General features: G+C 40.7%; 1 protein-coding gene across 8 annotated transcripts in view; it reads right to left on the reverse strand.

The window, feature by feature from the left end:
* The window catches only part of bmpr1bb (bone morphogenetic protein receptor type 1Bb), a 102868-nt gene that overhangs the window by 33921 nt on the left and 43636 nt on the right, over positions 1–25311 (reverse strand). For 2 of the 8 annotated variants that reach the window (XR_015500183.1, XR_015500184.1), the window contains exon 1: positions 20564–20735. The exons of 4 other annotated variants lie outside the window; for them this stretch is intronic. Coding sequence is in view for 2 of the 4 variants with exons in the window: in NM_001145996.1 (NP_001139468.1) it covers positions 20564–20648 (85 nt within the window). In the remaining 2 variants the exon portion in view is untranslated. 8 annotated transcript variants of the gene reach the window in all.

Raw genomic sequence — 25311 nt, forward strand, 5'->3', positions numbered from 1 at the left:
CCCAAAGGTTTGTGGTGCTTTTCTTATATATAAGCCATAGACATGTTGCTTTGGGGTTTTATATTAAAGAAAAACAATTCCTTAATTAATTTAAAATTCATAAAATGTTCAATGTTTCATATGAAAACACACACACACATACACACACCTGCACTGGTCACTTTATTCAACATTTGAACATTAGACTACCTCCCTATACATCATGACACTGTAGCTTTATCATAATTCTCATCTTTACCAGCCTTTTTGCACTATATACGGTTCTATCTGCACAACTCTGGGTTGCACTCATTTCCATATGCCCTTAATATTTTCATATTGCATTGCATTGCATTGAGTACAATTTTGATTCTTTCTTTATTTTATTATTCTTTAGATTACAGTTTATGTATATATTTGGACTAAATTGTAGGAATATATTTAGATTACATGTTATGTATAATTGTATTTATTGTAAATTCCTTCTTAAAAACTACTTTTTATATTAACATTATATGTTAGGCACCTAGGGTCTGAGAGTCACGTAATTTCGATTCTCTACAGTATATGTCCTGTACATGTGGTTGAATTGACAATAAAGCTGACTTTCACTTTGATAAACCTCATTTTATTTGTTAATATGCTTTTTATACACAAATGGAAATATACGTAATGTAAGCCAAACTTTTTTACATTCTTTAAACAAGAATTGGTACTGTATTTTAAAACCATCACAGACTCTTACAGCAAGAAAGCAATTAAAACTTATAAAACGTGTGCTTTATTTAATATTCTTATAATATTCTTATAATTATAATAATAATTTGTTGTTTTTTGTCATGTGCCCTTATGTTTTGTTTTTTTTTCTCTCTCTTTGTCTTTCTTTTGCTTTACCTTTAATACATTTATTTTTAAATTGTTACATTTACATTAGTGAGTTTGTTTAAAAGTTAACTAACACATTTAAAGAATCAAGCTTTTGTTTGTATATGTTTACAGTCACTGTGGATTATTCATGAGGATAATTGAGAACACGATCAAGAGAAAAGGCAATCAGTGCTGATAATAATGTATTGTCTGGGTTTAGAATGAGTAGATGAGTTCACCTTGACTGAAACACACACCAGCAGCAGCTCTGATGATCATAACACACACACACACACACACACACACACACACACACAGCAGACACTAAACACACACCGCTCCAACTCCAGATTCATACACACAGTCAATCACTTACAAGTAAATGTATAATAAACACAGCAGACGCTGCGGGAAACACACTGATGAGACGCAGGAGTGTAGTGGAGCTTCAGCATGACGATATTCACACACACACACACACACACACACACACACACGCACACGCACACACACACACACACACGCACACACACACACACACACACACACACACACACACTTCAGCTTCAGTCTGGCTACTCAATCACACTGAAGAAACAAACACTGCAGATCACTGATGACAAGCGGCAAGGTCACACCGAAACCTGAGACAAGACACACACGCACACACACAAGAACACGCACAACACACGCGTATGCACACAAAAGAAAATCACACACAATCTTACACACACAAACATGCACACACACACACACACACACACACACACACACACACACACACACACACAAACACAATCACACAGACATGTAAACAAACGCACACATATGCAATCATGCACACGCACAATCAAACTCATCATTCTAACACACACACCCACACACAGATACACCATCACAAAAGAAAATCACACACACACACACACAACATTTAAACCAACGCACACATATGCAGTCATGCACACACAATAACATGCACATTCTCACACAGACAAACACACACACAGGCATACACACACTCACACACACACAAACATATGCCCTAACAGAGATCTTTAACCCCTTGAGGATGTGCAAACAGTGAGAAACTTCCATTGTTGCATGAACTACCCCTTTAAACCAGTCAACTCAACGGCAAATCTCTCAATCCTTCGTCTTAAACATGACGATGAGTTCTCTGTACTCAAATGGCCTCCCCAGTCACCAGATCTCAATCCAATAGAGCAGCTTTGACATGTGGTGGAACGGGAGATTGGCATCATGGATGTGCAGCCGACAAATCTGCAGCAACTGTGTGATGCTATCATGACAATATGGAGCAAAATCTCTGAGGAATATTTCCAGTAGCTTGTTGAATCTCTGCCACGAAGGATTAAAGCAGATCTGAAGGCAAAAGGGGGCCAACCCGGTACTAGTAAGGTGTACCCAATAAAGTGGCCAGTGAGTGCACATACATATTTAAACAAATATGAACTTACTCACACTTACATGCCATTTCAGACCGAAGATTCAGTCGTGAATATTGACAAAAGTGTTTTGTTCTCCATAGAGACATTTGTTCACACAAATACACACAAGGTTGTGCTAACAGCATGAAACACAAACCATGACATATGGTTATATATTGGATGTAGAATAACTGAAGCGTATACTGTACAAGGAATAATGAAAGCCATTTTATGAGAGAGAGAGGAGGGTGGAGAGATAGAGGATCGGGTTATTGAGTTCTCCAGGTGTAGGGAGTAAATTTAATGAACACACACACAGATCTCTAACCTCAGGGAGTTCATGGAGGAGTCACAGCTCTTCATTCATCACAAAAAGTGTTCATGAGTGCCACACACTGACCCACAGATCAGACCTGCAGATCTCCATCAGCCTAAATCCACCACAGATCAGACCTGCAGATCTCCATCAGCCTAAATACACCACAGATCAGACCTGGAGATCTTCATCCGCCTAAATACACCACAGATCAGACCTGGAGATCTCCATCAGCCTAAATACACCACAGATCAGACCTGGAGATCTTCATCAGCCTAAATACACCTCAGATCAGACCTGGAGATTTCCATCAGCCTAAATACACCCCAGATCAGACATGAAGATCTCCAACAGCCTAAATACACCTCAGATCAGACCTGAAGATCTCCATCAGCCCAAATACACCAAAGATCAGACATGAAGATCTCCATCAGCCTAAATACAGCTCAGTTCAGACCTGGAGATCTCCATCAGCCTAAATACAGCTCAGATCAGACCTGAAGATCTCCATCAGCCTAAATACAGCTCAGATCAGACCTGAAGATCTCCATCAGCCTAAATACACCACAGATCAGACCTGAAGATCTCCATCAGCCTAAATACACCACAGATCAGACCTGAAGATCTCCATCAGCCTAAATACACCACAGATCAGACCTGCAGATCTCCATCAGCCTAAATACACCACAGATCAGACCTGCAGATCTCCATCAGCCTAAATACACCACAGATCAGACCTGCAGATCTCCATCAGCCTAAATACACCACAGATCAGACCTGGAGATCTTCATCAGCCTAAATACACCTCAGATCAGACCTGAAGATCTCCATCCGCCTAAATACACCACAGATCAGACCTGAAGATCTCCATCCGCCTAAATACACCACAGATCAGACCTGCAGATCTCCATCAGCCTAAATACACCTCAGATCAGACCTAGAGATCTCCATCAGCCTAAATACACCTCAGATCAGACCTGGAGATCTCCATCAGCCTAAATACACCACAGATCAGACCTGGAGATCTCCATCAGCCTAAATACAGCTCAGATCAGACCTGAAGATCTCCATCAGCCTAAATACACCACAGATCAGACCTGAAGATCTCCATCAGCCTAAATACACCACAGATCAGACCTGCAGATCTCCATCAGCCTAAATACAGCTCAGATCAGACATGAAGATCTCCATCAGCCTAAATACAGCTCAGATCAGACCTGAAGATCTCCATCAGCCTAAATACACCACAGATCAGACCTGAAGATCTCCATCAGCCTAAATACACCACAGATCAGACCTGCAGATCTCCATCAGCCTAAATACACCACAGATCAGACCTGCAGATCTCCATCAGCCTAAATACACCACAGATCAGACCTGCAGATCTCCATCAGCCTAAATACACCACAGATCAGACCTGGAGATCTTCATCAGCCTAAATACACCTCAGATCAGACCTGAAGATCTCCATCAGCCTAAATACAGCTCAGATCAGACCTGAAGATCTCCATCAGCCTAAATACACCACAGATCAGACCTGAAGATCTCCATCCGCCTAAATACACCACAGATCAGACCTGAAGATCTCCATCCGCCTAAATACACCACAGATCAGACCTGCAGATCTCCATCAGCCTAAATACACCTCAGATCAGACCTAGAGATCTCCATCAGCCTAAATACACCTCAGATCAGACCTGGAGATCTCCATCAGCCTAAATACACCACAGATCAGACCTGGAGATCTCCATCAGCCTAAATACAGCTCAGATCAGACCTGAAGATCTCCATCAGCCTAAATACACCACAGATCAGACCTGAAGATCTCCATCAGCCTAAATACACCACAGATCAGACCTGGAGATCTTCATCAGCCTAAATACACCTCAGATCAGACCTGAAGATCTCCATCAACCTAAATACACCACAGATCAGACCTGAAGATCTCCATCTGCCCAAATACACCTCAGATCAGACCTGAAGATCTCCATCAGCCCAAATACACCTCAGATCAGACCTGAAGATCTCCATCAGCCTAAATACACCTCAGATCAGACCTGCAGATCTCCATCAGCCCAAATACACCACAGATCAGACCTGGAGATCTCCATCAGCCCAAATAAACCACAGATCAGACCTGAAGATCTCCATCAGCCTAAATACACCTCAGATCAGACCTGCAGATCTCCATCAGCCTAAATACACCTCAGATCAGACCTGCAGATCTCCATCAGCCTAAATACACCACAGATCAGACCTGAAGATCTCCATCAGCCTAAATACACCACAGATCAGACCTGAAGATCTCCATCAGCCTAAATACACCACAGATCAGACCTGCAGATCTCCATCAGCCTAAATACACCACAGATCAGACCTGCAGATCTCCATCAGCCTAAATACACCACAGATCAGACCTGAAGATCTCCATCAGCCTAAATACACCACAGATCAGACCTGAAGATCTTCATCCGCCTAAATACACCACAGATCAGACCTGCAGATCTCCATCAGCCTAAATACAACTCAGATCAGACCTGCAGATCTCCATCAGCCTAAATACACCTCAGATCAGACCTGAAGATCTCTATCTGACCAAATACACCACAGATCAGACCTGAAGATCTCCATCAGCCTAAATACACCACAGATCAGACCTGAAGATCTCCATCAGCCTAAATACACCACAGATCAGACAAAATATATAAAAGTGTGTGTGTGTGTGTGTGTGTGTGTGTGAGTGTGTGTGTGTGTGTGTGTGTGTGTAAAGGTATCTGTGATCGTCTGTACGGCTGATGACGACGTTGACTGCAAACTGCTATCCTGATTGAAGCTGCAGGGTTTGAGCTCTGAACACACACACACACACTGAAACCCGAGCGAAGACGATGTGGACGGAGAGACAGCAGCATGTGACGGCGGTGTGTGTGCGTGTGTGTCTGTTCCACGCCATGTTTAGACACACATCTGCTGTCTGTCCAGATAAAGCCTGCGCTTCATGCAGAGCCAGTATGTGCAGCTGTCTGAGCTCCGGCATCTGAGCGTGTGCCACTGATCACATGTGGACTATTATTACTGCACTCACAGACACCGATGCACGCAAGCACGTATGCAAACTCACACACACACACATACACTACCTGACAAAAGTCTTGTGGTGGATCTCGGTTGTAAGAGCAGCACATAATAACTTGACTTCTAGTTGATCATTTAAAGTGTCAGAAGGTGGATTTCTCTGTTGATCTGCATCAATCATCACTAATACTGCAGAAGACCTACTGGAACCAGCATGGACCAAGATTCTCACAGAAATCAGTCAAGTTTGGTGAAGCACAAATGATGGTTTGGTGTTCCATTTAGTGCGAGAGATCTGCAAGATCAACAGCCTGAGGTATCAAGACATCTGTGCTGCCCATTACATTACAAACCACAGGAGAGGGACAATTCTCCAGCAGGATAGCGCTCCTGCTCATACTTCAGCCTCCACATCAAAGCTCCTGAAAGCAAAGAGTGCTCCAGGATTGGCCAGCCCAGTCACCAGACATGAACATTATTGAGCTGATGAAGGAGGAGGCGTTGAAGATGAACACAGAGACTCTTGATGAACTCTGGGAGTCCTGCAAGGCTTTCTTCTTCATTCCAGATGACTTTATTAATCAGTGATTTGAGTCATGTCAGAGATGTATGGATGCAGTCCTCCAAGCTCATGATGGAGTCAGACACAATATTCATTCTGTCTCCACTGCAGCAGGACTTTATATTCTATACTGGACATTATTTCTGTTCAGTGATGACACTTTAGTCTATGCAGAGTCGGACCGCACTGTCCTCATCAATTCAGTCAATTCACTTCTGATACCAAATGATCAACTAGAAGTCAAGGTATTATATATAAACCCTAGTAAAACACACCTGATCAAACTTATTGAGTCCTTCAGGCTTGTTTGAAACCCGCAAAGTGAGTGTGTTGAAGCAGGGAAGGAACTAAACAGTGCTGCGGCCCTCCAGGAACTTAGTTTGACACCCCTTGTGTAGAGCCTCCTTTTGTGGCTAATACAACATCAATTAATCAATTGAGTCCTGCACAGTGGCCAGAGGGATTTCGAGCTGTTATTCTTCAGAATAGTGTTCAGGTGATGCTGCTGGAGAAAAAAAAAAAAGCCTTTCCTGAATCACTTCTACAAAGTGGCACAATAATATTTGGATCTGGTGACTGTGCAGTCCGTAGGAGATGTTCAACATCATGTTCATCAGACCACTCGGTCTTGCTGTGTGTGTTGGTGCATAACCATCTTGATAGACGCCACCACCTTCAGGATACAATGTTTGACCCATTGGCTGCACATTCATTCATTCATTCATTCATTCATTCATTCATTTTCCTGTCGGCTCAGTCCCTTTATTAATCAGGGGCTGCCACAGCAGAATGAACCGACAACTTATCCAGCATATGTTTTACACAGCGGATGCCCTTCCGGCTGCAACCCATAACTGGGAAACACCCATACACACTCATTCACACACATACACTATGGACAGTCTAGCTTTCCCAAATAGCGCATGTGTTTGGACTGTGGGGGAAACCAGAGCACCCGGAGGAAACCCACGCCAACACGGGGAGAACATGCAAACTCCACACTCTGATTTGTCCCCCATAATGTTGTGCATATTGCAATATTAAGCACAACTGTGCAGTTACTCTGATAATGAACATGCTTCACACTGCTCTTACTGCTGGAATGAAGATCACTGAAGATTGAACACCAGGGGGCTCTGATTTAGCCATCAAACCTCCAACACTAAACTTTACCAGTGCTTCAGTTTAAGTCTCCAACCCCTGTATATACACACACACACACACACATACACACACATATATATATATATATATAAATGTATGAATTTATTATTGTTTTCAGCCCTAACAGACAGACTCTCTCTCTCTCTCTCTCTCTCTCTCTCTGTGGGGTTCAGGGGCCGCAGGTGCAGGTCATGCGGGGCCGGTGCTCAGGGTTTGTGTGTGTGTGTGTGTGTGTTTTCAGGAATATGATCTGTATCCTGTCAGGAAGCCGTGGTTCCCCCGCAAGCCTCAGATTGGTTCCGGAAGCTGCTGTGTGACGGATCTGCGTCTGATGAGAGACGCGCGCGGCTGCTGCAGTGCTGAAGCGGAGGAATGTGGCAAACACAAACACCACACACAGCGCGCGCACACTGCTGCTAAACACTGCACATACACACACACAGAGACATTTACACACACACTGACACAATCACACACACATAGACACACACTGATGTTCACAGACACACACACTCACTTACACACAGACGCGCACACTCACTCTCACACTCAGAGTGACACATGCACAGACTTACACAGATTCAAGCATACTCGCTCACACACACACTTCTCTAAAACACTGCTGACACACATGAACACACACACACACTTCTCCAAAACACTGCATACACAAATGCATCATACACACACACACACACACACACAGATTCATATTCACACACAGACACACATGCGCACGCACGCACACATTCTCCAAAACACTGCATATACACATGCATGCACACACACATGCACAGAGACTCAGATTCACACGCAGACACACATACAAACACACACATACACAAACACACACATGCGGACTCTTACTAATTTTTGTACTAAACAAATGTATACACATACATATTCACACCCACCCACACACATACATGCACACACAGACACACACACACACACACACATTCTCCAAAACTCTGCATATACACATGCATGCACACACACACACACACACGCACGCACGCACAGAGATTCATATTTACACACAGATACACACACGCACACACACACACACACAAACACACACACACACACACACACACACACACACACACACACACACACACACAGATTCAGATTCACACACAGACACACACACAAACACACACACACACACACACACACGGGCACACACAAACACACGCACTCGTACTAATTTTTCTCTCTCACACAAAAACAAATGTACACACACACAGACACACACACACACTCAGCTCAGCTCAGCTCTGCTCTGCAACACACTCTGTGTTCTGTGCCATTGACTGTAACTTGTTGGATCAGGAATCCTGTAAGAGCTCTTCATATCTGTATCGGTTAGGACTGAGTGAGTTAATAAGAGCAAACAATCAATGACTTTATTTTCATTACACAACATTAATGAATGAATACTGTAATAAATGCATCAGTCATCGCTTGTTCATCTCAGTAAAACACTAAACGAACATCAACAATAGCTCCTTTACTGTAATGTGTTAGAGAAAAGCGTTCACTGAGATCTGCAGTATTTTCTACTCTCACGTGTCTTCACTGTGACTTTAGCTGGATTGAACACGTTAATATGCTCGACTAAATGTGTGAGAATGAAGCGACGGAACAGAATTACATGTTTAAAGGCCTGTTTAATCGCCAGAGGAACTGAAGCGGTGTGTAGGATGTGTTCCTGTAAGTGAAGTGTGTGTGTGTGTGTTTGGCAGGCTTAACCTTGAAAACACCTGCAGTGGGAAACAGAGACTCCCAGTGAATTTATCCCCAGTGAACTGATTCAGAGTCTGAGCCAGAGTGTGTGTGTGTGCGCGTGTGTGTGTGTGTGTGTGTGTGTGTGTGTATCTTAAGGGATACAGTACATCCAGGAGGGTATTGCAGATTATTATTACACCTGTCTGGAATAGTCTGATTGGTCAGTCGGGACATTCCAAGGTGTGTTATTACCAGATAACAACCACTGAATAACACTCATCCGGGAGCTGCCAGTGAATATGTTCACGTCCGTATACTTACATCCACATTCACATGTGTCTGTTTGTCTGTCTCGCCATGCTTTTGTGAGTGATTAGCATCACCTTGTGTCTGAATAATGTGCAGGTTAGTGTATACTCCTTACCATAGTAATCTGCTGGTTTTTGCTTTGGGTTTTTCAGGGTTAACTATTGTGATTGCTGCAGAGAAACACTGGGAGATCTCTGTAGACTGATGGCATTTCATGCTGTTCAGCTTTATAATCTTACAATGTGAGCAAAATCAGCTGTTTTGTCTTCACTTTAGACATTGCGCTAGAGAATCATTCAAACACTAGCTCTACAGTGACGTTGGTGAATGAGCAGCGGTTTCTGCTGTTCTGGCGTCAGCTGCAGATGTGAATGAATGGAGGAAGAAAGTAGTTCCTCTTTCAAAAGCGTTTTAGACTCGCTGTGTTTTATTTTCTTATTTATATACATGATTGTGCTGTCGAACTGTTGTATAAACGCAATATCACACTTGTAGCAGTGCAATATGGCTGTATATCAGCATATTATATGGTCTATTTTGACTGCTATGCCATCATTAAATTGTGAAAATAACTCCTCAACAAATGCTTTGAGACCCAGAGGAATCCTCTGTTGGCTGTTGGTTCGGTGTGACTTCAGCTAATCAGCAAACAATTATTTTCAACATCATCCAACATCCAGCTGCGCAAGTAAACACTGACCTACTGTATTATTGTTAATGTAACCTGTATCCTAAACCTTCGTATTCTTGACAAAAAAATGACCAATAATTAGGTGTGAAGCAACAAATGTGGCCCATATTACAAAACTAATTTGGCAATTGTTAAAAATCTAATAATTTTTAAATGTACTTTTTTACATGAGAGTCTGAACAAATCGTGAATCTCTACATTATTATTATTATTATTATTATTATTATTATTATTATTATTACTATTATTGTTTTCTGTAACCCTTTTGTCTTTTCTTTCTTTGTCCAGACCCTCATGCTTAGTCTATGCTAGCCTACCATTGTAAGATAGCACAGCGTTATCCCTGATTGTATCACCCAATATTGTTGTCTATTTATTTATTTATTTATTTATTTATTTATGTATTTGCTTATGTATTTGCTTATTTATTTTCTTTTTTATTTATTTTTTATTTACTTTCTTTTTTATTTATTTACCTACTTTTTATTTACTTATTTATTTATTTTCTTTTTATTTTATTTTATTATTTATTTCTTTTCTTTTTTATTTATTTATTTACTTATTTGTTTGTTTATTATTTTACTTATTTATTTGTTTACTTATTTATTTACTTATTTATTTTCTTTCTTTCTTTTTATTTATTTATTTCCTTTTTTACTTATTTATTTCCTTATTTGTTTATTTATTTGTTTATTTATTATTTTACTTATTTATTTACTTTTTTATTCTTTTGTTTATTTTTTATTTTTTTATTTTTATTCAATAAAATTTTGCAGTTTTTTTTATTATTATTATTTTATTTATTATTACTTTTTACTATCTTTCTTTAGGCAGTGTATTGAGGGTTTGTTGAAGTGGGGTTATATATTCAAAAACTATCTCTGTATAAACTATTTCATTTGTACTTGGCATCAAAATAAAAAGGGAACAGATATTATCATGATGGTTTTTTATTGTTTAAAAGGGCCAATTCTGACTGGGCACAGTTGAATGTGCGGCTCAGTTTGTTATTTGCCTAATAAAAGACAGTAGACTATAGTTTTTAAGGTAAAACTTTAACAGATTACTGTTTTGTTTTCTAATGGTATATGATGTGATACATTTGCACTTAAAATACCTTTTTCCCCTTCATATTTCTTTTTTCTAAATCATATGGAAATATTTTTGTTACATCAAACAGTGTGGTTATGATAAACATCCGACAAGCTTATCCAGCTAAAACTAGTGCTTAAAATGTCACTAAAAAGAAGTATTTAAATCTTATAATTAAATAGAAAATGAGGTAAATAACTGCAAAAAAAGTCTACTTTTTGAGAAAATAAGAACCAGCCCTTTTACCACGCTGGCTACAGGCCTGATATATCAGTGGAAACCTGCAAATTTCTGCATGTGTGAGCCTATCATTAGTCAGTATCAATGTCCTGATATTTGTCCAGGAAAATACGAACAAAGTATGAAAAAGTAAAGTATAATAATGATTTAATAATATAATAATTCTCAAATTAAGGCAAATTCATCAAATATTGAGTCTATTTAGATATATTCACCAAACAGATTAAAAAAGCCTCACTTCAGTTTCACTTAGGTTTAGGAAGACTCCAGCTCCTCAAGTAAATCAAGTGATTGTTTGGATATGTGTAAGGGTGCAGAGGAAGGTCTTCTGCAGTGAGGTCAGTGTGTGTGTGTGTGTGTGTGTGTGTGTGTGTGTGTGTGTGTGTGTGTGTGTGTGTGTGTGTGTGTGTGTGTGTGTGTGTGTGAGTGTGTGAGTGAGTGGGAAGATTTAGAGTGTGTGAACGAGAGCCAGAAGCACAGAGCAGCGAGTGAAGCGTGAAACTCCCACTGCAGTCTGACCTTCACTCACTGATTTAGCTTATTTATCAGCAGGAGACACAGCACCTGCTCACTCCAGGTGGACACACACTTATAAACATACATACACTCTCCATACGCTCATAAACACACACACATATTTATATGCACACGCACGAGCACAGGTACACACACACATACATGCATACATACACATACAGGTATACCCACGCACACACACACACGCACACACACACGCACGCACGCACGCACGCACGCACGCACACACACACACACACACACACTTATAAACATACATACATACATACACATACAGGTATACCCACGCACACACACACACGCACACACACACGCACGCACGCACGCACGCACGCACACACACACACACACACACACTTATAAACATACATACATACATACATACATACATACATACATACATACACACACACACACTCATACACACACATATACATATATATACATATATACACATATACATATATATACATATACACACACACACACACACACACACATATATATATATATATACATACACACGCACGAGCGCACACACACACTCATACAGGTGGACAAACACATACATGCATACATACACAAACAGGTATACCCACACATACACACGTGCACGCACGCACGCACACACATACACACACCCATATACATGTATACATATACAAACACTTGTACACACACACAAAATTACATACATGCGCGCACACACGCACACACACACACATTCTAACACACATTTACATACTCACATATAAACATACAAAGATACACACTTACACACACAACCATACAGGTGCACACACAAATACATATATGTACATGTACACACGCACACACAAACATACACTAGAAGATATCATTTCATTTTCCATCAGTCTTATTACAGTGTGTAACTACAAAAGACTCGGGCTTAAAATCGGAAAATTGTCAAAACTCTTTCTGAACTATAAAGAAATGCTAATGGTCTAATCTGATTCAATTCATTATGCTAAGCTAAGCTAAAAGTGACCCCACCAAAACAAGAAATCAGCTGAATGGTTCAAGTTTTCATTCTATACTGTATAATATGTCAGTTAACGAACAGTTGCTGTATTTTGTGTGTATTTGTGGTTGTGAATTGCTATAATTACATTTTATCTATATTTTATTGATCTTTGCTTGTAATTTATTTGTCATATTTTATTGGAGATTCACTCCTCTATAAAATCCCCCCAATCAATCCAAATAAACCTGTTAAATTTGAAGTTGTCTACATCGCAGTGTGTCTCACAGAAATACAAAATATAGCAATGTCAGATTTTCCCAATATTCAACTATACAGATATTTGTTCAACTAATTTCCATGACTTTTCCAAAACTTTGTGGGTTTTTCTGTTTTTCCAGGCCTGGAAAATGCCATGTCAAAATTCACTGACTGTTCCAGGTTTTCCATGACCGTATGTCCCCTGCACACCTCTCCAAACGTCTCTACAGTCACACCTCCTCAAAGCCGGACTGCAGCAGAATCATTTAAACTGACTTTCGCATCATGGGACGAGATTTCTATTAAGTGTTTATTTTATATCATTAAGTACTTTAATCATGCTTTTAAAAGTGTGAAACAGAATGTGTGCTGTTCAATGCATGCGCTCTAGGGATGTATGTCCCCACCAATGTCAAGAGTAAATCTAATTGGTGTAAGGTTTTTGTAGCGTAATATACAACACCAACCTAGACTACATGGCACTGCAAACTATTAAAAATGACAGTAAAAGTCACCTTTTCAAGCTTATAAGTTGTTGAAGGAAAGATCAAGCTCCCATAATGCAGTTCAACAGCAGAAATAAGCTGTGGGGAAATGTAAACATGAATCACCGACTGCGTGAAACTGCTAATTTATGTATATTTTTGAGAGCGCAGGCAGATGAAGGCCTTCAGATGTGGTGGAGTGTTTCTTATCTTCACACTGACCTTGCCATAAAACACTGAAGGCTCCAGTTCTGCTCTTATCAGTCTGCAGAGCATCAAATACTTTAAACACGATTACTGTGTAACACAAACGATATTAGAAACGCTCAGGAATGCAGAGCGCAGACGACAACAACAACAACAACCTCCAGCGTCAAGCTCAACAACCCACCCAAACTCATTCATTTTCTTTTCAGCTCAGTCCCTTTATTAATCTAGGGTTGGCCATAACGGAATGAACCGACAACTTATCCAGCACATGTTTTACGCAGTGGATGCCCTTCCAGCTGCAACCCATCTCTGGGAAACATCCACACACACACTCATTTACACACGTACACTACGGACAATTTAGCCTACCTAATTCACCTGTACCGCATGTCTTTGGACTGTGGGGGAAACCGGAGCACCCGGAGGAAACCCACGCGAAGGCAGGGAGAACATGCAAACTCCACACAGAAAAGCCAACTGACCCAGCCGAGGCTCAAACCAATGACCTTCTTGCTGTGAGATGACAGCACTACCTACTGCACCACTGCATCACCCCACTCACAGAAATACACTTAAGAAATGCTTCAAGATGAAGCATGATAATTATACATCTTATGCGTGTGTGTGTGTGTTTTAGTGTCATCAAGTGATTAATCGCATCCAAGATAAAGGTTTGAGTTCAAATACAGCAATATATATGTATGTATGTGTACTGTGTATATTAATGTATACGTATAAATACCAAGTGTGCCGCAAGCCTACGTTTGAGTGAAGGTTTCGGCCGTTTGATCGCCCCCTGGGGGCTGGCTGCAGTACAAGTCATAAAGCCCGCCTCCTCCGTGTTAATGAAGGAGACTTGAGCCCAAATAAAAAAAAATATTACACTTGCAATAAAATGTCCCGAAAGATAGTTCTGGTCGATTAAGGCACTGGTTATTGTGCTGAAATAGGTGCAGATCTTCATTTTTGTAAACAGTTTGTTTTTAGCAGTAATTTAATGCTGGGCGTGTCATCGTGATTGACAGCTGTGATTGACAGTTTCTCAAAGCGCGGCGTCTGCGCTTCGGCAGGAGACTGAAGTAGACTGAAATGTTATTATTCGATTTCTGTGTTATTTTACCATGACAAAATGAGTTCAGCAGTAAACTATAGTTTCTGACATACATGATCCTGGTGGAACACTGTTTATTCGCTAAGTTCAGGGCTTTTTTCGGGCTTTATTAGTTTGCTGATACACGCCTAGCCACCCAGATAGCAAAACACAGTTCCGGCTAGATTCTCGCCTGCCGGAGACTTATCTCTTAGAGCTCAGACTGACTAATGTTACCTCTGCTGGACCTACTCCGGATGCCTGGACTCACTACCCAATACCAGGCCGAGTCAATCGAGCCAGATGCGGCGGCCGAGCGAGCAGGCGCTGCCGCATGCGAGCCGGAATCAGCCCGCGACGCCGCGAGTAAGTTATGCGCTGCGGCCTGGAGCTGGCGCGATTGAATATATAAAACCCTCATATTTGTTAACGTTATTACATCCATTTGTGTTGATATGACAGCAAACGCATGCTGAGAAGTTCGGGGGGCGTAGTTGATTTTACATAAAGCGTTTGATTGGAAGCTCGACTCCGCTCATTTTCGCGGCTCCTCCTCTGGCTCCATCAGTCAATCCTTCTGCGCATGTCTGGCTCCAATTTCAGCAGTCTTTTGCGACAGTTTGTGCCCGTCAAGCAGGCGTTTTGCCCTCAAGGCGTTCAATGGGAAAAAGGGCTGTCGCGTCGTCCATATTTTTTACAGTCATTGATAAATACACACATAAACTGCAAAACAAAAAATATATATGTGTCATATGTATATATATGTATATATGCATATATATATATGTATTTATATGTATATATATCATATATATGTATATATATATGCAAAAAATATATGTGTCATATATATATATATGTATGTATATATGTATATATATGTATGTATATATGTATATATATGTATGTATATATGTATATATATCATATATATGTATATATATGCGCAAAAATATATATACTTGTGAATGCACACGCACGCACGCGCACGTACACACACACAAATACAGAGACACAGACACACACACACCAAGAGCAGCTGAAACAGTAACACAGTACCAGCTGCTGGATATTTCTGACCCACACTGGACAGAGCTTGATACTATTTTAAATGAGAGTGTGGGTGTGTTTGTTTTCGTGTGATTGTGTGTCCGTGTGTTTGTGTGTGCTTTTGAGTGTATGTGTATGTTTTTGTGATTGTGTTTGTGTGCGTGTGTCTGCTTTCGTTGTGTTCGTTTTCGTATGATTGTGTGTGTGTGTGTGTCATTTTGTGTGTCCAACATCTACATTAGCAAGAGAATGAAGATGAACCCAGGGTGGACGTTTCAGCAAGACAATGATCCAAAACACAGCCAAGGAGACTCTCAGATGCTTTCAAAGAAAGAAAATCAAGCTGTAGAATGGCCCAGCCAATCACCTGACCCGAATCCAATAGAAAATACAGAATAAAGCTCAGATTTGATAGACGAGACACAGAGAACCATCAAGACTTAGACACACTGTTGAAACTCAGAGCAATGCATGAGGCTTCATTCTCCATTTAAGAGGCATCTTTAACCGGCCGTCACTAAAAAGCCTTTTATATAAATTATTAAACAGGTTTAGTAGTTCAGTACTTTCTCCTTCTGTCATCTGATGGCTATTACACAACTAATCTTTAACATTTTTTCTTGTTTTGTTTTATTTTCATTGTTTGGGTTTTTACTAAAATCTGCTTCAATTCCATGTGGGCACCTTTTTTCGAAATATTATTAATTATTATTATGTCCCCACAATTCACAAAAACAAACCACTCCGTCTCTCTCTCTCTCTCTGTGTGTGTGTGTGTGTGTGTGTGTGTTGATTTTACAGCCTGACACCCATCTGAGTGTTTAACAAGTGTGTGACAGTAGATCATGTCTCCATGTCTTAAAGCCTTCGCCAAATGCCTCACCGACCAGCCAAAACACACTCTGACGCATATATAGCCCACTATATAGAGCCGAGGAGAAAATCTGCTTTTAATCATTAATCATTTAAAGAATTTAATCAAGGCTTCTGAATGGGTTTTAAAAAAGAGAGAGCACATTTTTAAACATAAGAGTTTCAATAAATAATTTCTTTACTCTTTGCCATGATGACGGTACATAATATCCTGCATATTTTACAATTAGGCACGGGGCGATAACCGTTTATATGGTATACCGCGGTTTGGAAAAGTGAAAGTTTTAAAACCGCCAAAATCTTCTGTAATACCGGTCCTAAGGCACGTGTAAGATTTTTATTTACATTTTATTGTTATTGTTAATTTCTTTAGGACAACAGTATGTCCAGCAGAAATAATATCCGAAGATGCCATTTAAATGTATATAAATATGTGATTTTAAAACTAATAAAAAAGTCATTGATTCATTTTGATTATTTAGCCTGACATGTTTACTGCGACAAAACGTTTTAAATCTTTAACTAAATAAAATATATTGTGTTCAAACGTGAAAAAAAGTTTACGTTTTTACTCCGACATTTAAAAAATATCTTATTGTAGAGTAGTAATCGCGATACCGTGATATTTTTATCCAAGGTTATCATACTTGCAGAATCTTATATCAGCCCATGCCTATTTACAATAAGTATCCATTAGTTAGTATATTTACTGCCATGAACTAATAATGAACAAAACTAGTGCAGCTGTAGTTCAACATTTACTAATGCATTATAAACATCCACAGCTGTGCTTGTTAACATTAAAGGTGCATTTGCCAAATGCGGTTAGCATAATGTCTTTGAAAAACAGCTCCTCCCCTGCCCTCCAAAGCCACGCCTCCTCATACACGAATGCAAACCTTAACGCCTCATTCACACGGGGCTTCAGCGTCAACGCTTGACTGAAGGCGTGTCTGAAGTTGGGGCTGAAGCGATCGTCATAGCAGCGTCAGCCAATGAAATTCAGTCAGCAATAGGCCACTGTCTAGCTGGTGTATTTGCATACAGCGATCTGATTGGCTGACGCTTCCGTCGACGCTTGAAAATTTGAGCTAGTCCCAACTTCTGCAGCGAGCAACGCCTCTGAAGCGGCGCCGACGGATCCACAATGCAGTTCGGCAATGCCTGACACCCCGTGTGAATGGGGCGTAAAGATGACAGCAGACAACCCACTAGATCATGTCATGCAGTTAGAAAATTTACAGTACTTTATAATACCACAGTTCCCAACGTAAAACTGCAGGAATTACACTTATCACTAAGCCATATTTACATGCTGTTTCAGAGTGAATATTTAGAGTAGCGGTGAACAATAGTGAGCGTGTCACGGGCTGTCATTGTTCAGAAATGACCCAATGTGAATATGAAAGCAACTTCAGCTCAGTAAAGCAGCCTAGGTGGAATTAAATTGTGCTGTTTACTAATGTTCTGCTGTTAAACTGAATAAAAATCTACATTATTAATGCTGTAAAAGGACCTTATGAAGCTGAAATAGCCACATCAATCTATCAGCGGAGATTTCAGTGGCTTTACAGCACTTCTGTGCATATATCCCATTCATCACAAGACAATCCACACAAAACTCCCCTATTTTTTTGCTTTTGAAATGCATTATGGGATTGAAAAGTGTGAAAAAGAGACTTTTATTGTCATGTTTAATAGTGTGCAGTGCTGTATTGTGTAATAGTATAAAGGTGTATATTGTCTGTGTTGGTGTTGTATATTACGCTGCAGAAACCTTGTAATAAACTGCAGCACATTTTCTGCTGTTTTACACTCTTGTTTCTCTAGATATTATTTCAACCCACTAAAATGTCACTAAAAGCCACTTTGTTAAACTGTAATGTTGAATTTTCAACATCAAACATGGACAAAGCAGAGATCAACATCCCATAATGCAATTCACAACCGCAAATAAACCCAAAACACAAACTTAAAATACAGAAACGGTTCATTGACAGGGAAAAAAATGACTTCAAATGTATTAGAACATTATTATTAAATATAGATCACCTAATGCAGCTGTATTGTAAAGTGTGACGCATTTATGCATAAAACAACTTAACTTGTACTAGAATGTAAAGATAACCCCCCCACAATATCATCTCCTTAAAATAAATCATCCACGCTTAAAGAACTACAACATTAATCTGACATGCACTAAACATGACAAACTCTTCTCTCAAATGAGCAGCTTTCCATATTCTGTGATTCAAGTTGTTCTTTTAACCTGTTTACTTCTGCTTTTGAACTGCATTATAGGAGCTTGATCTCTCTTACAACAACTTTTAACAATGAAAAGTGTGAAAAAGAGACTTTTATTATCATTTTTAATAGTATAAAGGTCTATATTGTCTGTGTTGGTGCTGTATATTACACTACAGAAACCTTGTAACAAACTGCAGCACATTTTCTGTTATTTTACACACTTATTCCTCTATGAATAATTTCATACACATTATATTATTCACCAAACTGTCACTAAAAGTCACTTAGTTAAACTGTAGAGTTGAATTTTAAACATCAGAAGAGGACAGAGCAGAGACCGACATCCCATAATGCAACTAACAACCACAAATAAACCCAAAACACACCAAACTATGGAAACTGTTCATTAAGTGTATTTTTTTACACTTTAGAATGACTTAAAATATAGTAAATGTTAGTAAACATGTAAGCAAATACTATAACTAATGCAACCGCATTGTAAAGTGTGACGCATTCATGCATAAAACAACTTAAAGTGTACCAGAATGCAAATGATTAAGAAATGCAATATCATCTCCTTAAAATAAATCATCCTCGCTTCAACATCTATTATGTAAATCCAGCATGAAACATCCACAGATAGTTTGTTCAGCACATGCATGTTAGGAACTGAATATATTTGCGCTTGTTTCTGCTAAATATTTGCCAAACACAAAGTTGTACAGCTGTCAGAATTACCGTCCTGAATTATTCGCCCCCCGTACATTTTACTCCCCAATTTCTGTTTAACAGAGATTTTTTTCCACACATTTCTAATCATTCCTTTCCTTCAGCTCAGCCCCTTTAATTATTAGGGGTCGCCACAGTGGAATGAACCACCAATTATTTTAGGATGTGTTTTACACAGTGGATGCCCTTCCAGTTCCAACCCAGTACGGGGAATCACTTATAAGTTAGGGTAATTAGGCAAGTCATTGTATAACAGTGGTTTGTTCTGGAAACAATCCAAAATTAATATTGCTTAAGGGGGCGAATAATATTGACCTTAAAATTGGGTTTAAAACTATTAAAAACTGCTTTTATTCTAGCCGAAATAAAACAAATAAGACTTTCTCCAGAAGAACAAATATTAGAGGAAACACTGTGAACAATTCCTGAATCTGTTCAACATCATTTGGGAAATATTTGACAAAGAAAAATCCACATGAGGGTGAATAATTCTGACTTCAGCTGTATATCTTCCACCCGTCCGCCAAATATTCGAAACCTGCAGCGTAACGGGGGATCACACACACACACACACACACACACACACACACACAGATCGCACAGAAAACAGTATATCAACACTCACCGTGAGCGGACGAATAAATCCACAAGACGCCCAGCAGAATCAACGTCCAGAACTTTTCGTTTCCCGTCCGCACCCGGAGCTCCATCCCTGAGACTGGAGCCGGCCGCCCGCACCACCAGGGCATGGAAACACTCTCACACACACACACACTGCTCCACAGCTACTCCACACTGACGGCAGCCTGGGATGAACAGAAGAGAGAGGAGGGTGTGTGTGTGTGAGGGACGGCCCCTGCGCTCATGGACACCTCGTGGAGACACAATAAAGCAGCAGTGGACCCCAGCAGACCATCACACACACACACAGGAGACCCCCGAAAACAGCCCGCAGCGCTCAGCGGGCCTCCGGGAGCCCACAGTCATGTGATGACCAAACATTCACTTAGCCCGTCTCACTTTACACAACTTAAAGAGCAGGAGAGAGATGTTTGAGTGTGTGTGCAGTGTTGGGGCTGACACATTACAAGTAAGAAGAGTTGTGTAATAATACAGTTGAATGCAGAAGTTTACATACACTCTAAATAAGGAACATGATACTGGTAAATGAGACTACACGTTTACTATTTTAGGTCTGTTAGGATCAGCTAAATGATTTACATTTGCTAAATGCCAGAATAATGAGAGAATTGTTTATTAATTTCTAGACAGTCAAAAGTTTACACACATTTCCTTGGTATTGTTTTAGCTTTGCTTTTAAACTGTATAACTTCGGTCAAATGTTTTGGGTCTCCTTCCACAAGCTTCTCACAATAGTTTGCAGGAATTTAGGCCCATTCCTCCTGACAGAATTGTTGTAACTGAGTCAAATGTGTAGACTGTCCTGCTCGCACAAGCTTCTTCAACTCTGCCCACACATTCTCTATAGGATTGAGATCAGGGCTTTGTGATGGCCACTCCAAAACATTCACTCTGTTGTCCTTAAAGCACATGTGAACTAATCTGGCAGTATGCTTAGGGTTATGGTCTGTCTGGAAGACCCATTTGTGGCCAAGTTTAATGTCCTGGCTGATGTGTTGAGATGTTGCTTCAGTATTTCTCCATAATGTTCTGTCTTCATAATGCCATCTATGCTGTGAAGTGGACCAGTCCCTCCTGCAGCAAAACAGCCCCACAACATGATGCTGCCGCCCCCATACTGCACAGTTGGGATGGTGTTTCTAGGCTTGTGCGCTTTCCTCTTTGTCCTCCAAATGTAAAACTGCTCATTACAGCCAAACAGTTCAATCTTAGCTCCATCAGAGCACAGGACATGTCTCCAAACATGAGTCTTTCCCAGTGTCATTCAGCAACTGTAATCTGGCTTTGTTGTTGATTCTGGCTTGTTGATTCTCCATGTTGTCACACAAGGAAGCAGTGTGTTTGAGCTTTTCCTTCAACACTATTCTACAGTTGTGCCTCACATTAACTCAAATGTTGTCAATTAGAAACTTCCAAAACCTCGACATCATCATCTGAGCTTTTTCAGAGGCAGAATAATCTTATAGGGGGACGTGGTGGGAAGTGGTGTTAAAGACGGGGGACGCTCAACCCGTGGTCTGTTTGAGTCCTTATGCCCCAGTACAGTGAAGTACACTATACTGTCAGTGAGCATCGTCTTTCAGATGAGACGTTAAACCCAGGTCCAGACTCTCTGTGCTCATTAATAATCCCATGGCACTTCTCGTAATGTGTAAGGAGTATCATGGCCTCTCAATCATCCCTATCCCCCGAATGGGCTCTATCACTAGCTAAGTTTCCATCCAAAAATGCTAAAAAACTTTATGCGCAAAACTGGATTATCGCGTAAAAGTTTTGCGAATGAAGCAGCGTTTCCATCCAACGAGTCAAAGCGAACAAAATCGTCACTTCCTAACTGGCAGCAAATATCAACAGTAAAAACTGCATTTGCTGCAGTAGGAGAAGCTGCATCAATCTTTTCTAAATGAATGCGCCTCAGAAGACAATCCTGACCTGCAGTGAGCGCGCAGCGGCGTTTGAAGGTGTCAGATACGGAGCACAGGCGCTCTTGATTGTGGAGGTCATTAATAATATAATTACATTAATACTAAATGGTAAGGCGTTTTATAATGACCAAAACAACATTTCAGATGTTTTATAATGTGCCCAGCCTGACCTTTTATCCATTCACACACATTTTAAGCATCACATGATCTCTTTTAACAAAATCACATGACCTTTTTTAATGCGCATGCTGGAGTTTGTGCGGTAAAAGTGTTTCCATCGCAGTTTATGCGCATCTTTTCTTATCGAATAAAAAGTTTATCCTACCCAGTTAGGCGCATACGTTTTTTATGCGCATTTTCAAAATTTATGCGCATCATGGCGTTTCCATCAACTGGTTTTTTATGCGCATATGCAAAATGCGCATAAAACAGGTGGATGGAAACATAGCTAGTGTTTCTCTGCTCCACCTATAGCTGGGTTGTGGTGAGCACAAAGGCGCCGTTGTCCTGTGGCTGCCGTCACATCATCCAAGTGGATGCTGCACACTAGTGGTGGTGTGGAAACCCCCCCCCCCCATGATTGTGAAGCGCTTTGGGTGCAAGACCATACAGGATAAATTCACCATATAAATACACATTACATTACAATAAAACCCACGGAGAACACTGAGGCATATACACACATTTAGATCATTTACTTCAATCAGTACTATTGGAATGTGAAGAGACTTTCAACCAGCACAACAACACACGTTTCTGAAGACAATCCCCTGCTGCAGCTTTAAAATAATGTAGTAAATGCCATGAATGATGCCTGAAATCTTAAATATAAAAGCCAACTCCTCAGCATGTGTTGTGGCTCCACAAGGGCTGTAAAGTGAGCTCCTGCCGAGCGGCTTCAGCATTTCCCCCTGCAGGTGTTTGACTGACAGCTCATTATGGGATGGATGAAGAGCACAAAGCAGCAGTGAAAACACACACAAGAGCAAAAGCAGCGCATGACAAAAGGCACCGACGCGTCAGGTGATGCGGGACTCACCTCAGGCCGCGACCGCCTCCGAAAACAACTCAGCGAACAACTTAAGCCGATTACAAGACTTACTGCCATTACTGAGATCACATCAAGAGCTGAGACACACACACACACACACACACACACACACACACACACACACACACACACACACACACACACACACTTTACACCTGCTGAATCATGAAACAAGTGGGGAATAAATCACACAGATGCACAGTAAAGGAGAAACCACAACATGTCTACAAACCAAAAGATATATATACTACACACTGAGTTCAAAAGATCACACACACACTCACATTCACACACACTCATTCACTACGATCAATTTAGTTATAGCATCAATACCCTACATTGCATGGGTTTGGACTGTGGGGGAAACCGAAGCACCCGGAGGAAACCCACGCCAACACGGGGAGAACATGCAAACTCCACACAGAAATGCCAACTGACCCAGTTGGGACTCAAAGCAGAGATCTTCTTGCTGTGAGGCAACAGTGCTAACCACTGAGCCACCGTGTCGCCCTAAATAAATAACAACTTACGTAAATAACTAAATAATAAATAATAACACAGAATATATTTAATCATGTTCAATACTTGTGTGGTGTGTGTGTGTGTGTGTGTGTGTGCATGTGTGTATGTGTGTATTTCTGCGCATGTGTGTGTAGGTGTATCTGTGTGTGTATGTAGGTATGTATGCATCTATGTGTGCATGTGTGTGTGTGTTTATATGTGCATCTATGTGTGTGTGTGTGCGTGTGTGTGTGTTTATATGTGTGCATGTGTGTATATATGTGTGCATCTATGTGTGCATGTGTGTGTATCTATGTATCTATGTGTGCATGTGTGTGCGTGTGTGTTTATATGTGTGTATCTATGTGTGCATGTGTTTGTGTGTGTATTTATGTATCTATGTGTGCATGCATGTATGTGTGTGTGTGTATTGTAGGTATATGTTTGTGTGTGTGTTTGTATGTATCTTTGTGTGCGTGTGTATGTGTGTGCGTGAATGTATGCATCTATGTGTGCGTGTGTATATGTGTGCGTGTGTATGTATGCGTGTGTATGCGTGTGTGAATGTATGTATCTATGTGTGCGTGTGTATATGTGTGTATGTGCATGTGTATGTGTGTATAGAATGTATGTATCTATGTTTGCGCGTGTGTATATGTGTGTTTATGTGTGCGTGCACATGAACGTGTGTATATGTGTGCACCTGCATGTGTGTGTGTGTGTGCATGTGTATATTTGTCTGTCTTTGAGTATGTGTGTGTGTACGCGTGCATGTGTATTTGTGTGTGTATGTCTGTCCATCTGTCTGTCTGTGTATGTGTGTGCATATGTGTATGCGCATGTGTATTGTGTGTGTGTGTGTGTACTATATGTCTATCTGTGCATGTCTTTGTGTATGTGTGTGCACGCGTGCATGTAGGCCCATGAATATGCGTATAGTATATGTGTGAGTGTGATGTATGTTTGTGTGCATGTGTGTGTGTGATGCATGTGTGCATGAGCTGAAGCCCCCAGCAGTGTGTGTGCAGCAGTGTTGGTGTGGTCTGCAGGTGCAGTGGCGCGGCAGTGATGTGACTCTCATGGGGTGTGATTCATGCGGTCGAGGCGAGCTCTGGGTCGGCTGGAGCTGTGAGCGGGTCACACACACACACACGCACCCAGCGCGAGAGGAGCTGCACGCTCTGATTCCACCCGCAGACATGAGAAAGAGCCGCAGGATAATGAGCATCAGCACACACTACAGAATCACACAAC

The sequence above is a fragment of the Danio rerio genome, chromosome 10, assembly GCF_052040795.2.
Source record: "Danio rerio strain M-AB ecotype USA chromosome 10, GRCz13ab, whole genome shotgun sequence".
Taxonomy (NCBI): Eukaryota; Metazoa; Chordata; class Actinopteri; order Cypriniformes; family Danionidae; genus Danio; species Danio rerio.